General features: G+C 34.3%; 1 protein-coding gene across 1 annotated transcript in view; it reads left to right on the top strand.

Annotated features, from left to right (window-relative positions):
* Positions 1-2,032: 2,032 nt before the first annotated feature.
* The window catches only part of LOC143236472 (uncharacterized), a 32,062-nt gene continuing 17,862 nt past the window's right edge, over positions 2,033-16,232 (top strand). Inside the window, exons 1-3 of the mRNA XM_076474758.1 lie at positions 2,033-3,119; positions 5,183-5,345; positions 12,824-14,031. Coding sequence (XP_076330873.1) covers positions 3,060-3,119; positions 5,183-5,345; positions 12,824-14,031 — 1,431 coding nt within the window. The 5' untranslated portion in view covers positions 2,033-3,059. The remainder of the gene's footprint in view (positions 3,120-5,182; positions 5,346-12,823; positions 14,032-16,232) is intronic.

Genomic DNA, 16,232 nt, shown 5'->3' with positions numbered 1-16,232 from the left:
TGTTGAGAAAGCTGGTGTTACAGGGAACACCAGTATTTAGAGTGCAATGACAGAACTGTGCATTTCTGTGTGGTTTGTGTTAGTTCTTACCATTTAGTTACATTTTATGTTCTGTAGTTCATCTGTAGCAGCTTATTGATGTTTTGTCACCATTTTCATGTAGAGATGTGAGAAAATTATGCTTAAATTACAAAGTGTTATGAAAACTACAAAATAATTTGAAATTTGATGTTCATAAATGTTAAACTTTGTAATATTTTTGAAGGAAGCAACATTTAATTCTTAATTTATCTCTGTAGTAAAAACACCAAGTTTTGATAAGAATGTAAAGGTGAAGATTTTGTGTGATCATGGAAGTATTAAATATGAAGGTTGAACCATTTTATGATGAGAAACAAGAAGATTTGATATCAAATTGGAGAAGAATGAAGATGAAAGTTTTACAATATCTAGTAGTAAGTATATGTGTATAGAGAACATCTTTCATGTTCTTCCTGACATAAACACTGTCAATTTACCTGGTTAAATTTAGCATTGTGTCAGTATTTCGTTATTTATTGATAAATGTTTTCAATGGATGATTTTATACCTATATACAAGGGATGTACATTAGTAAAGTTATGTTTGACACTTTCATTTTCCTGGTTATATTAGTCTTTGATTTCATGAACTACAATCTATTGACACTTTCTCATTTGTATTCTGTACCATCTCTTGTAAGTGGGGTTAAGCCTGAGACATTTGAAGTGTGAAGTGAGGGTTCCACTAACTGAGATGGAGGATTAATGCACTATGTACTGTTAGTAAAGAGCATATATGTGATTTTATCAGTTAAAATATTTCTCTATTTCTTGTTATCTACTGGTAATTTGAAGCTATATAATTACCTCTGAATCATAATAATTATTTTTTGTTAGTCATTACATGACACAAAATTCTGAATTTCCTAGATACAATGTATCATGTTTAACAAGTTTCCAAGTAATGCATTAGTTATCTTAGAATTTTATCCTTCTTCAAGTGAGGCATCATTCACAATCTGCATAATTTGACATCTTTTTACAATCTCCTTCTGTTTGCTTTTTCATGTGTTTCTACTGAATTGACTGTTTGCATCAATTTGCAAGACTTATCAGTTTTGGTTGGTCTGTATTTCAAGTCCAAATTTTTTTATAACTTAATAACTATTGTTCTCCATTGGAAACTTTCTGATACCAGATACAGATACTTTGCTCTTTGACTCTGGAATGTTTAGCTACCATTGTGGAGTATACAACTGACAATGTGCATATATATTCTCAGATCCTGCCCTATCCTGAAAGTTAATTTTTTTATGCACCAGTATATTAAGGAAGGAATTATGGAAGAGGCTTTTTCAACTAAATACACTACTGTTTTTTATTATGATAAGTGGTGCACAAATTACATTGTGTCTTGTTATAGAGAAATTTACATTGTTTATATCTCTTGCTGCAGGAAAAGCTGATTAACGTGGAAGAAAAATCTCTTCAAACTGTTTTGAAGGTTGATATGATAAAGAGGAGAAAGAAGATAACTTTGATGGATCAATAGTGAAAACTGAGGTAATTTTTAGATTGAAACTTTTATCATTCTGTTATTGAATATAATATGTAGGTGTAATTGTTTCTTTTTTACCTTTTCTGACATTTTCTTGAAACTAATTGGTAATAAAATGTTTGTAGTCATAAGCTGAAGAAATTCATTGCAAGTTTCCTACATTGCCATAAATAAACTCATTACACCTCTTCTTGCAACAGTAATATTTGCTGGTTCATCATTGTATCATTTTTAATCATTACATAGGATGTATTGTAAACATTTTACTAATTACTTGTATAAACTTTGTCAGCTGTGCAAAATAGAACTTACAATTTTGGATTTTTCATCTGATTCTGAAAGTTCTCTTAATTTGTGTTTATTGATTCATAATATTTACAGTAGTTTAGTATGTTATATTAAACCTACACCTACCAATATTTTTAGCAGTTTTAGTTGGACATACATCTGATAACTGATACATCTTGTAAAGGAATAGTATAAATATCCACTTCATTCTGCTGCTACATGAGTTATGTGATAGGAAAATGGATGTTAGGGAAACTGTTTGTTTAACATGTGAGCTGTGTTGCTGTTTCAGTAGAGATCTTTCTGGATTATATTGTGAACTGTTATCTGGGACATGTGATTGGCTCTGACCACTTCCATTTGTGTTTGTGTATTGTCTTTTGTTATAAGATTACACACTTTGTTTACCACATCTGTGTTTTAACTTGTTGTAGGTTTGTTTCTAAATGAATCTAATTCTTGTTGGTTTATTAGTGGTATTCATATTCAGTTAATCAATGGGTTAATTAAAACCTTTGTTACAGATATATTTTGCTATACCATAGACCATGTTATGACACAAAGTCCACAGTTTTGTAGAAATTAGGAACTCAAATTAACAATATTGACAAACTAGAATATAGAATGAAATCTTTTAGCTTTTCTGTTTGCTGAGCGATCACTTTACTCAGTGAATCAAACATGGTGCTCTCCCACTGGTTTCTTTTTTCCACTTTTGGAAATGGTTTCTAATATACACTTCTACATGTATGACATGTGAATAACCAGTCAGAAGCTCAGAATATTCGTTTAGTGATTTTTCTCAGCCTTTTCCAAAAACAATAATTTCCTCTTTTAGCTTGTTCAAGATTTTTTTTTTTTGGATACAAATACAACATAGCTGTTAAACTTGAAGAATTATAATGCAATTATGTGGTATTAATGAAGTAATTAATGATTTTTTGGTTATTCAAGTGTATATATAGATATACACACACATCATCAGTTTTTTTCAGATAATTTATACATGTACTTCCTATTTCAGAATATGCTTATTCTCATTTTATTTCAGAAAAATGTCAACAGGTGTGTATAAAGTTGGTATACTTTCACTGTGAGTTACAAACACTCATACAACTGCCATGGAAGTTTGTGCACCTACCAGAAAAATAAATTAATAAACTTCCATTTATAGGACTTCCAAGGTAATCATCATGATGCTATATTTCTCCAACAACAGGAGAGTAACACAAGCTTCATGGGTTGTATTCCCTGTGAGTATTTGTGTATGATCATATGTTCATTTTTCCCTAGTACTGCCTATTTTCAGACTTGTTTCTTTTTTAGTTCTTTTAGGTGTTTAGTTAGTTTGATCAATTGGATTTGTTTATTTACTGCTACATTCCTTTGTCTTTGGTGCACTTTTGTTCTGTCCACCTAATTAGAACTTTATTTTATGTAGTCATCCCATTCCTTGTTTGTGCTCTTTATCACATTGAATAAATAAAATAAAATGTTCAATGGCTACAACTTATCAATAATTCTATTTCTTTTAGATACTTTTACCCTTTGCCTGTGATACCCATACTTTTGCAGGTTTTGTTCTGTATTTGGTCTGATTAATTTTTTCCGTAACCCTCCATTTTGCAAAGATATTACATTCAGTGATCATCTGTTGTTTTTATTCTGTTTCAATTTTTTTTATTATGCTATTCTTCTATTTCTGATTCCATTTTATGTACAGTTCAGGCTATCCTGCTCAAACTGTTCCATCTCATGAACTCTATTCATGCTTGTTTCATTTATTGTATACCCCATGTTTTTAGGACTTATCTTCATCCAATTTCAGAGGTTCAATTCATCAGTCAATCATTTGGCATATTTTGTGAGCTCCAAAGAAATGCTTTGTAACATAGCCTCTTATCAGATCAATCCTGTCACAGTCTGTCTTGCTATCTTTCAAAACTGACTAAGATCTCTCAGAATTATCTATGAATTGCACCTAATCCATTCAACTCCAGTTTCATGTATTACTAGATGGTTTTATATACTCTAGTGTTACTGTCTTTCTAGTTTACCTTAGGCTCTAGTGGATTGACCTAAGCCTCTTATACAGATCCTGAGAAAAAAAACAAATATTCGAAAAGTTGGGGAAAACTAATAAATAACTCAAGCTAATTACCCACCTAACATGTAGAACAAACATTAAATTCTTTGTATTTGGTGTCACTAGATCTCACCAAATGGTTATCCTTACCTCATAGGAATTGTTTATTGAAAATCTACATCAAGCAGGGAAGTACAGAAATCTAAAGCTGATCTGCTCTTGCTTGGTGCCAACTATTGAGATGGGGCTCCCTTAAAAACTTCAACACCATATATCTGTATAACTGTCTTGGCATTTCAACAATTTTTACAAAAAAACAGAAAGCAGACAGAATGAAATGTAATTATTCACTCAATCCTAGCTCATACTTTGATGTCTTTAGTCATGTTAACCATTATGCTATCTTCTTATAATGATCCATTTCCAGATGATTGTGCCTGATGATAATGGTTCACTCATACTTATGTGTTTTAACATATATCATTTACTGTCATTCTTAAAGTGAAGCCCAAAAGAACAATGACCTCTCAGTCCCAAGCTGCTGGAGAAGTGGATATGGGGAGATTCATTTACAAGTGGTGTATTTCATCCAATAAACAACCAATTGGGTACAAACTTAACTTGAGATATATGGCTGGAGGTGTAGTACATTACAACCATGTATGATATCTGTTGAGTAGCCAGTCCCCTGTTGTTAAGCCTAGCTGAACAACATTTGGATTTACCTCAGAATATATATGAGGGCTCCTCTTGCTTATTGTTATAGTATTAACCTGTTGTATATAACTAAAGTGAAATGATTTGAAACCTTATTCACATTGTACATTCTAACATTTCACCCACCTTGAAAACATGTAACCACTTTCATGATTTTTGGTCTATTATCACTTTAACATTAAAAACCCATAAGGTATTCTCTTCTTCAGAAAGATGCAGTCTTTCACTGGTTGCTGCTCCACTGGGTGACTCCTTCTAGCTCTTAATGGTGTACATAGGTATGTAATGTATCTGAAGTTATTTTATTTAAATTTCAGATACAAAAAAATTTAATCATCTAAAGTCATACCATTTTAAAAAAGGTAAGTATTTAAATGGTTCTTAGTACTGTTTACACATATAATTAAGTTCCAAGCATTAGGTTGGTTAATTATATTATTTTGAACTGGTAAACCATAGAGACTATGTGTAATGATACCACTAGCTGTTTAATATTAGATTGTATTTGTCCAGGAGAAAACAGAACAGTCTGGTGACTTGTTAGAAGAAGGTATTATTTCAAAGTTCAGTGACAGTAGTGATGACAATTTATATAGTTCAGACAAAAATGTTATGAATGTGAAAACAAAAACTGAATTTAAAGAAATAACAGAATCTACATCAGAAAGTACACATGGTAAGTACAAGTATTTTTTTACAACTAAAGTTCTTTGATACTGGCTTGATAGAGTTGATTATTGTCTTGGTATTTTATTGAAGACAAAAAATTTGAAGTTTGTAATTATTTGTATAAAATGAAACAGAAAGAAACTTTAACTGACCTGTGTTTATCTTCCTGATTATTTATAAATAAGGTTTTTAATTAATGGTTGGGATCCATATCAGTAGATTGTTTCAACAAATACAGAGGATCTATTTCTATCATTTATTTCTTTAGATCATCCCATATCCTCAGTCTGTTAATTTACATGGTGAAAACAGCAACCAAGCAACTTCCTAACAGAGTGAAAGTACCTAAACTTCATAAGTGAATAAGTGATGTATCAACAAATAATAAAGTCTAAATCTTGACATTTATGAATGTATATAGTTATGTTAACAGTGAGTTGAAGAATTAAGACATATATGAATTGGGATCAAGTCATAATTTTTCTGATTTGAGACTGAGACAAAATGAAATAATTTGCCCAATACAACTTATGACTCGACTTGCATCTCAACTGAAATAACTTTTTTGTAATGCGGGAAAAAAAATACAATCTTAAATTTTAATGAACATAGTTTGCGAAAAGGATGTCATGGACACAATACTCCATATTTACATGAACTCAGAAGGTCATGGATCTAGGTGAGCAATAATTTGCTATAAATGCATATGTATCAGTGAGCTTTTATAATCCTGGTGTTGGGGGTTCAGAATACTAATAACAAACAGTCTTCACCCACAACTCAGCTGCTCATAATATACACAAGGCACAAAAACACACTGATTGGGGACCTTATATTGTAGCTGGTCCTTTGTACTTTGTACTTAAACACATTGTGTAATTAAACTGGATTTACATATTGCATATGAGACACTAATAGTGTACCATCAGTTTGTGTTAGTGAAACATCAGACCCGTACGTGGTGAGGGGACCTCCCAGGAAAGGTTCTGTTCTTTCAGTTTACCTCCTCTGGGATATAAACATCCACCAACAAGTTTGACATGTGTGGTGACCCATGAAAGGGCGGAGATTATCATGGTGGTTGAGGAGTCCGACCCTAACACAGCACTTTGGCCTTGAATTTCTGTAGACGGGCAACCTTGGGGTGGCCCCTCTTGGATCATTCGGCTAGTCCACTTGGGCTAGGATCAACCAAGTACCAGTGTTTTATGTTCTCAACAGGTGTTGTGGACATTGTGTTTAATGCTGTTGTTTGGGTATAGTGCTCACAAAATCCTGGAGTTGCTGCGGTGTCTTTGTTTTGCATTGTACTGCATCCCTTCATAGGGCTTCATGGTGAGTGGGGTCAGTGGGCACCGAAATTTCCCTTTCTTTATTATGGATCCTCAAAATAAAAACTTAAATAACACAGTGAAAAACAGTCCGTAGGTAAATGACCACGTCTTGAAGATTCTGAGTAATAATCTTCAACATCTGTAACACCTGTTGTACCTCATTTTCTTACACTTCATTCTCTTTCAGATAAACATTTTGGGCAAATGTCTCTCTTTTTCATTCAGAAAGGACTAAAGAGACTTGCTGGCTCTCCAAAGTCAGTAAAGAAGCTCTTATCTGGTGACATGTTGGTGGAAACATCTACTTCTTAACACAGTGACTCCTCTTGCATTTAATGGAGATTGGGGATATACCTATTGAGGTTACACCTCATAGTACTTTGAATTCATCACAAGGAGTTATTGTTGAGAGGAATTTGAAGAACATCCCAGAGTCGGAGATTATCGCTGGTTTCTCCACCCAAGGAGTTTCTGCAGTGACACATATCTCCGTTCACAAATATGGAATTACAATGCCGACCAATGTCCTCATTCTCACATTTATGTCACCACGTCCACCTGCCACCATCAAGGCAGGTTATCCTAATTGGAGGGTATGACCATACATTCCAAACCCTCTCAGATGTTTCTAGTGTCAGCAGCTCAGTCACTCGAAGACGTCATGTCGGGTTCCTTGATGTGTGCTCATTAGTTGGCAAGGACCACAATGCCTATCAGTTAGAAACAGACTCTCATTGCCTCTATTGCAATGGCTCTCACCTGTCCAACTTTCATTGTTGCTCTAAATGGTTAGAAGAAAAAGTGGTGCATGATTTGAAAACAATTCATAATATTACTTAGCCTGAGGCTTGAAAGTTGCTGTCCACCACTTCATCTTGGACTAATATGTTGCACTTCATTCCACTACTACAGTGGTGGTGCAGTAGGATCTCTCTGTGCCTCCAAAAGAATTGTTCTCAAACAAAATGAAAAGTCTTTTCACCTCCATGGTTAAAAAAGTTAATAAATCAACTTCAACACCCATTTCTGTCCCTAACATACATTCCAGTGAATCCCAAGATCACTTCCTTTGGTTTAGGCATTTTCTTGGGTACATCTTCTTCTCCAACCCCAAGATGCAAAACAATCATTCATTCATGTCCTCAGTCACTGAAATCCTCTTCTAACAGCAAAGGCCTGCCCAATTCGACCCAGGGCATGATCCATGGAAGTCGATAGACCTCTCTGGAATAAAGACAGTAAAGAAAAAAGATGTGGTTATAAACAGAAGGGTTTTCCACCCTGTTTGCCTACACATAAATAAAAATGGCCACCTTGATACAATGGAACTGTCGAGGTTTACATTCTAATCAGGATGACATCAAAACACTGATTGCTTTCTACTATCCTGTATGTCGTTCCTAACAGGAAACATTTCTGAAACATGCCGATACAGTCACCTTTCGGCGGTTTTCTTTGTACAGAAATGACAGGCTGTGTGATGGACGAGTGGCACTGTTGGTTGATCAGCATGTTCCCTCCCTGTCTTTGCTATTCGACACACCCTAGATGGAGGCTGTAGCCATCCGTCTTTCCTTGGATCATACCATCACTGTTTGTTCTTTCTACCTGTCACCTGGAGAGACCTATGGTCAATCAGACCTTGATGCTTTTGTTTAGCAGTTGCCATCTCTCTTTTTAATCCTGGGGAACTTTAATGGACATTATCCCCTCTGGGGAATTGCTGATATTGATAGGAGGGGTTGATCTGTAGAGAGTATGCTCTCTGATCACAACCTTTCTCTTTTCAATACTGGTTCTTCTACTTATTTTCATGCACTTAGTCAGTCCTTTACTGCTATTGATTTCTCAGTTTGCTCCCCATCACCATTATCCCATTTTTGATGGAGGGTTGACAATAATTCACTAGGCGGTGATCATTTCCTTATAATTTTGAGAGAGACTGGCTATGGGTTATGCCACCCGACCCGTGTGCCCCGGTGGAAGTTGATAAAGTAAACTGGCCCTCTTTTACTGCCTTCACAGAACTTGATCCTGCCATCAATAGACGAGTGTGGCAGCAGTAACTGACTGTATTCTGACTAGCTACTCACTGTATTCCTAAAACTTTGACACATTTTCCACATGGTACAGAAAGATCAAAAATGGGCCTGGGACACTTTTGTAGGTATCCAAGACTCTCACAAATCATTTCTTTCCAGCAGGCCCCTGCACATGCTTAGTGGGTAAGACGTCATAGCCAGAAGGAATCTTGGGTTCACATCCAGCATATCTTCTACCACCAGTTCCAATGTCATATGGGACAAGATTTGAAAGGCCAGTGGGCAATATAGTTCTGTTTCCCTCTTGATCTTGATCTCTAATGGTCAGGAAGTATCTGATACCAGGAGCATTGCCAATACTCTAGGTGTAAGCTTTTGCCAGGTATCTAGCACTTCTGCTTCTTCCTCCCTTTTCTTAGCCATCAAGATTTGGACAGAGTGATCATCTTTTTCCTTTTGAGGTGATTGTCTCTATTACAATAATCATCCTTATACACTGCTGGAACTCAAACTGGACCTTCATCGGTCTGGCAGTACATTGGTAGGACCTGATGATGTACACTATGAAATGCTGCACCATCTATCTCCTTCTTTTCTTGCTATTCTTCTGATTGTTTTAACCGGATCTGACAAGAGAATGTTTTTTTTATACCTGGTGCCAGGCTATTGTCCTGTCTTTCTATTAGCCTGGGAAGGATTACAAGATTCCTTCAAACTACCGTGCAGTTGCTTTGACAAGCTGTCTCTGTAACGCCTTAAATTGGGTGGTTATTGGTTACTCGAATCATACAACCCCTCTCGCTCACCCAGTGTGGGTTCTGATGACAGCGCTCCACCATGGACCACCTGATTCAACTTGAAACATCACTCAGAGACAAACAACATCTTGTATCACTATTCTTTGACATTGAGTAGGCTTATGATACAACATGGAGGTATGGCATTTTTGAGACCTCCATATACATATATTACATGGCCATTTGCCCATTTTTATTAAAAATTTTTTAATGGACAGGTGATTCCAAGTTTGTGTGGGTTTGACACTTTCCCTTTCTTTTCTACAGGAACTTGGAGTCTGTTAGGGCTGTGTTTTGAGTGTTACACTTTTAAGTATAAAGATTAATGCCATCTATGAACAACTCCCTCCTACTGTTGCAAACTGGCTCTATGTCAACAACTTTCACATCTCATATCAGTGATTGAACATGAGGTATATTGAGGGGCAGCTATAGACTGCCCTCAATTGTTTACTGAAGTGGACCACAGCTTTAAGTTCTCTCCTTCTAAAACCGTTTGCATGCATTTTTGCTGCCAACAGAGTATTCACCATGATCCTGAATTCCATATTGGTGAAGTTGTGTTGCCTGTGGTCCCTGAGACAAAGTTTTTTGGGCTTATCTTTGACCATAAGCTGACAGCTGACCTTTATACCACATCAACCAACTGTGGTTCAAATGTACAAAAGCACTGAACATCTTCTGTGTTATCTCTTCCACCACTTGGGAGCAGATCGATGTTCTATGCTGCAGATATATCATGCTCTTATTCGATCAAATCTTGCCTATGGATCACTGGTCTGTGGCTCTGCCAAGACCTCGGCCTTAAAGATGCTGGACCCCATTCATCCTCAAGGACTTTGGCTCTGCACTTCCCCAGATCAGAGCTTGTATATAGAGTCTAATTAACCTTCTTTGCACTTCAGCCATTTGCAACTATCATTACTATATGCTTCAAAACTTTGTTCCTTACTAAAGCATTCCACTTGTGGTTTTGTTTTCCTACCTTGGTGGACCATACTTTTTCAGAACAGATGATCTGCCATTGCTCTTTTTGGCCTTTGTATCCAGGTGCAGTTGGATGAATTGGGTCTGTCTTTGGATAACATTTCTGTATCCACTGGTCATCCCATCCTACCATGACTTCTTACAGTTTCCAAATGTGACCTGTCTTTAAGTCATCTCAGAAAAGCAGACACTCCCGATTGGAAATACTGTCTGATATTTTCTGAACATCTTTCAAACCATCCTTCCATTCCTTTTTATGTAAATGGTTCAAAATGAAGTGACTGTGTGGGCTCTGCCATGGTTTGTTGGTTGTGTGCAGAATCCCCTCTACACCTTGTGTGTTCACTGCTGAACTGTACTCCATTCTCTTGCCCTGGATCACATAAAAGCTAAGCAGTACTCAAACTGCACTGTTTATACTGACTTGCTTAGTTCTCTACTAGTCCTGGAATTACTTCACTTTAGTTCACATCCTGTTGTTGCTGATATTTAAAACTGACTGGCCCATTTCTCTTTAACATCTACTTTTATCCAGTTTTTATGGATATTGGGGCACGTTGGTATTTGCAGGAATGAGCTCTCTGAAACTGCAGCTACATTTGTTTGCTCTGGCACTATCACTGCTGTGCCTGTTCCATTCCATACATGGACTGTGGTCCTGTATTTGAGGCTCAGCTCCGTGCCAGTTGGCAGTCGACTTGGAGTGAGCAACGTGAAAACAAGCTTTTGCAAATAAAACCCTATATTGGACTTTGGCCGTCTTACTTCTGTAAGTATCTGAAAGAGGAAGTTGTTTTAACTAAACTATGCATTGTTGTAGTTTTTTAACTTGTCGTTTTCTTTTATATGGGACCGATGCACCAGAATGTTGTCTGTGTAACACTCAGGTCACAATAAACCACATTTTACTATCCTACTGTCGTTATGACTCTCAACGATGGCACCATTTTCAACATGTTTTGTCCCAAGGGTTATCTATAATGTTAAACAGTGTTATTGATGATGGTAACACTGTCCACCTTGGAAATAGTTTTAGTTTTTTAAAGACTCTTGATCTTTTTTAATGCCACTTAAGATTTTTAATTTATACATTAGACCTTTTTAAATATCATTCCCTTTTAAGAATCAAAGTCCATCTAGTTTGGTTTGAAATTAGAAAATGACTGTAACATCAAATAACTCGAAACTAGGACTGGAAGACCAACTTCAGGTGACTGACACTACTGTTTGAACTACCCGTTAGTCATCCTGGTGAATTATAATTAAAAGCTTGCTGCAAGTCTTTTAAAACTTCAGGTGACTAACGCTACTGTTTGAACTACCCGTTAGTCATCCTGGTGAATTATAATTAAAAGCTTGCTGCAAGTCTTTTAAAACTTTTATTACTTAATTTTCTGGAAATGGCCATGACATCAAATAACTCAGAACCAGGACTGGAAAAGCCAACTTCAGGTGACTGATGGTGGTTTTTAAACTTACCTCTTAGTTATGATAATTACAATTATGCTACAGAAAGTCCTTTACAACTTGTTTTACTGTAGTTTTCTCTTACTGCTAAAGACTGGATGTAAATATTGGTTTTAATGCTATTTATAATTTTTAAAACTGTTTTGTTTCACCTTAATTTCCTTTTATGAATTTCACTGAATTTACTTTAGTTTCAACTTTTTACCCAATGTTTAGCACAAATAGTCTAGTTGCTTTGTGCCATAAAATACCAAACCAACCAACCAGCATCATCAGATTCAGTGATATCCAGGTTATGTCATTTATTTATGTAAGAAAGGATACCCTCAAACAAGTTATTGCTAAGATTATAGAAAAGCAAAACAAACACAAAGGTACAGCGGACTTATAGATCCTTATAGATCTATTGGATACTCTTATGATAACATTTTATCATTATGACCTGAGTTGGACAAAATGACTTGACTTGGACTTGCAAAAAAATATCTCATTCTAAGCTATGCATGTTAATCATTTGAAGATTTAATGATAATCAGTTATTTAAATTAGAAAAATATCTCTTAAAATGTAGTTTAGAAAGATAGTAGCTGAAGCATTGTTGTTGTAACATTTTACAATCTTATATTTGCATGTGATTTTATTTTTTCCACTAAAATCCTTTGGAAAGTGGAATGTTCTGTGCAAATTATTTTAAATGACTCAGGTAGAGATGTTTGTAAATAATAAAACTGAAAACAGCAGGTTTTAGCTTTAATATTTTCATTTGTGCATTGATCACACAAAAATATCATATATACTTAGAATTTTATAAAATATTTTATTAACTGTTATATGACATAATTTATACATTTATTTCAGATACAAATACCAGTGTGAACATCCATTGTGTGAGTCAGTGTCCTGATTACCATGGTATAAAACAAGAAGATTACTACACAGAAGTTATAAAATCCTTCAAACCAAACAATGTAGTATGTGGAGAAACAACTTTAAATGGAAATAACATAAAAAGATTTAGAACGTTGGATAAACTAACACAAGAAAAGAAGATACAACCTGGTGTGAAACCATATCATTGTGTAGTTGATGTTCAAAACTATGAGAGAAATAGTCCATTAGAACAACATAAGAGAAATCACACCAGGAAGAAGTTTTACAATTGTGGAATTTGTGGAAAATCATTAGTATCAAACAGAAACTTAAAATTACATCAAAGAATACACACTGGAGAGAAGCCTTACAGTTGTACATTGTGTGGAAAACAATTTAGAACAAAAAATGTTTTAAAAAATCACCAAAGAACACACACGTGTGAGAAACCTTACAGTTGTACTGTGTGTGGGAAACAATGTAGAAGGAATTATGAATTAACAATACATCAAAGAATACACACTGGGGAGAAACCTTACAGTTGTACAGTGTGTGGGAAACAATTTAGAGGAAGTAGTGTGTTGAAAGTACATCAAGCAATACATACTGGGGAGAAACCATACAGTTGTACAGTATGTGGGAAACAATATAGAACATATGGTGTGTTAAAAGTACATCAAAGTGTTCACACTGGGGAGAAGCCTTACTGTTGTACAGTGTGTGGAAGAGGATTTAGAACAAAAGATTTTTTAAAAAATCACCACAGAATACACACTGGTGAGAAACCTTACAGTTGTATAATGTGTGGGAAAAAGCTTAGATCAAATTATGACTTAAAAATACATCAAAGAATACACACTGGGGAGAATCCTTACATTTGTACAGTTTGTGGAAAACAATTTAGAAAAAATAGTGGATTAGTAACTCATCAAGGAATACATACTGGAGAGAAACCTTACAGTTGTACAGTTTGTGAAAAACAATTTAGAACAAAAGAGGGTTTAAAAAATCATCAAAGACTTCATACTGGTGAGAAACCTTACAGTTGTACAGTGTGTGGAAAACAGTTTAGAATAAAATACTCTTTTAAAAAACACCAAAAAACACACAGTTGTGAGGAACATTACACTTGTACAGTGTGTGGAAAACAATTTAGAACAAAAGGGTCTTTAAAAAATCATCAAAGATCACACTTGTGAGGAATCTTACAGCTGTACAGTGTGTAAAACAATTTAGAGCAAATGAGGAATTAGAATAAGAAGAAAGAAAACACTCTAGGATGAAAGCTTAGAATTATAGTTTGCAAAAAACACTTTATAAGAAGTTATACCTGAGAAGAACATCTTAAAATACATACAAGGAAGAAACCTTTGTTTTGAAATTTATAAAAGTAATCTGTGGATAACTGCAGGTGAAAATACACGAGAGTGCAGACTGGAGAGAAAATGTATGTATTTGTAAGCTCCATATTTCAGCAGTTAAAGCAGAGAATTTACCACATAAAATGTACAGTTTTCATTGCAGTTGTTGAAACAGCACATTACAGCCTTTTGTGCAATTTAAAAGCATGTTGAATAACATTAAAGGAAAACAAGGGATCTTTTGGTTCATTTTGGCTGCCCTGTTCACTGAATTAAACCATTGAAAAATTAAACCATTTGTCTTAATATTCTTACTGTAAGATATTAAGAAACATGATGCATCAACACTGTCAGTTTTGATAACAATCTTAAATACCTCATTCAGCTCTCTTCTAGTTCTTTTTATAAGAGTAAACACGTTTATAGATGGTAAGTAAAATAATAAAAGCTTCACCTTATATTATATCCAAGTGGACCTCTGAATATATTTATTTCTTAAGAATTAAAAATACATCAGTGAACACAAACAATTATATAGTCTGTGGAAATACAACTTGGAGTAAATAGTTAATTATGGAAGACAAACTTATGATACATCTTACTATTTTAGAAAATACAGTTTTGAGATGGCATAAATAGGTCGTAAGAGAAAATTTATACAAATGTACATTGTTTCAACAAGTAGCTTTTCTCATCAACAGATACAAGTAAGATATTTATCCCAATCTAACTATTTTCTGAAGTATTACAAATATTTGACCCATATATTAAGTAGAGTTGTATTTCAGGTATCTGAAAACAAAGTGTTGGATAAAGTATAAAAATTAATTACTGTATTAAAATTTTAATACTAACAGAAAGGGTAGTTTCTTGTACAAGAGAAATGAATTTATTACTAATTATTTGTGTATTAAAGCAGGGCTATATAGCAAGAGAAACTGACTTTTTAGTAGGTTGAGAGCAAAATATGAATTAATGGATATCTGAATTCAGAAATTAAAATGTGCTATATTTTCTATCATTACATTACTTTAAAATGTTTGTGAGTTTTAGTTATATTAAAGCTCTTCTAATTTTACAAAAGGTTTTCTTTAGGAACTAAAACCTTCATAGTTAAAGGAAATGAAAATGTTTTGTATTGTCCTTTGAACTGCTAAAATGTAAAGTGAATAATATTTTGATATTATAGTTAATGTTTTTATTGTATAAAGTACTTAGTTACTTATAGATGAAAATGACTGCTCAGTGGTGTAGAGAGTGAATTTAATACGTTAACAGGCAATTTTACAATGTGTGTTGAACTTGTTTTTCAGTATTAAAAAATATATAGAAGCATCTTTGTACGATCTACACATAATTAATTTCACAGGTGGAAACTTGTGATGCATGTTGAGTATGAATGTGCCTATTCTGATAACATATTCTTTTCTTCCTGATTGTTCAGTTTATGTTATACTGATTCTGGTCATTGTGCATAAATTAAAAACAGTGATAAAACTTTGCACTTTTTAACCTTTAAGGACTATTGTATTTGTGTAACCCTCTAGTAGCACAGCAGTGTGTCTGTGGACTTACAATCTTAAATTCAGAATTTCAATAACTGTGGTGGTCAGGGCACAGATACCTTCTGATGTTTTTTTGTACTTAATTAAAAAAAATGTGTATCTATGCTATTGAAAATTGAAGTTATTTGCAATTGTAAAATGTGTGATGGTGAATACCAATTTCATTTATCCTACTTTTTGTCATTATTAATGTTATTAAATGGAAAGATCCTGAAAGTGACTAAGGTTTTCCGTTTTGGTACATTAAGTGTTAACCTATAACATACTAAGTAATGATAATTTAAAAGATCTTTGAAGAAACTTGTGCTAATAATGTGTAAGAATGCTTAATATTTATATTCTACAGAACTGAAAAATTGTGTTGTTAAGAAAGGTATGTTGTAATGTTGTACTACATGTCTAAATGAAATTGCAAAATACAGATTTGATATAACTTCCTACAACTAATTTCTGCTTTGATTATTTGATATT

This window comes from Tachypleus tridentatus, chromosome 13 (assembly GCF_004210375.1).
Source record: "Tachypleus tridentatus isolate NWPU-2018 chromosome 13, ASM421037v1, whole genome shotgun sequence".
Classification (NCBI taxonomy): Eukaryota; Metazoa; Arthropoda; class Merostomata; order Xiphosura; family Limulidae; genus Tachypleus; species Tachypleus tridentatus.
This window is presented reverse-complemented; position numbering and strand designations above follow the sequence as displayed.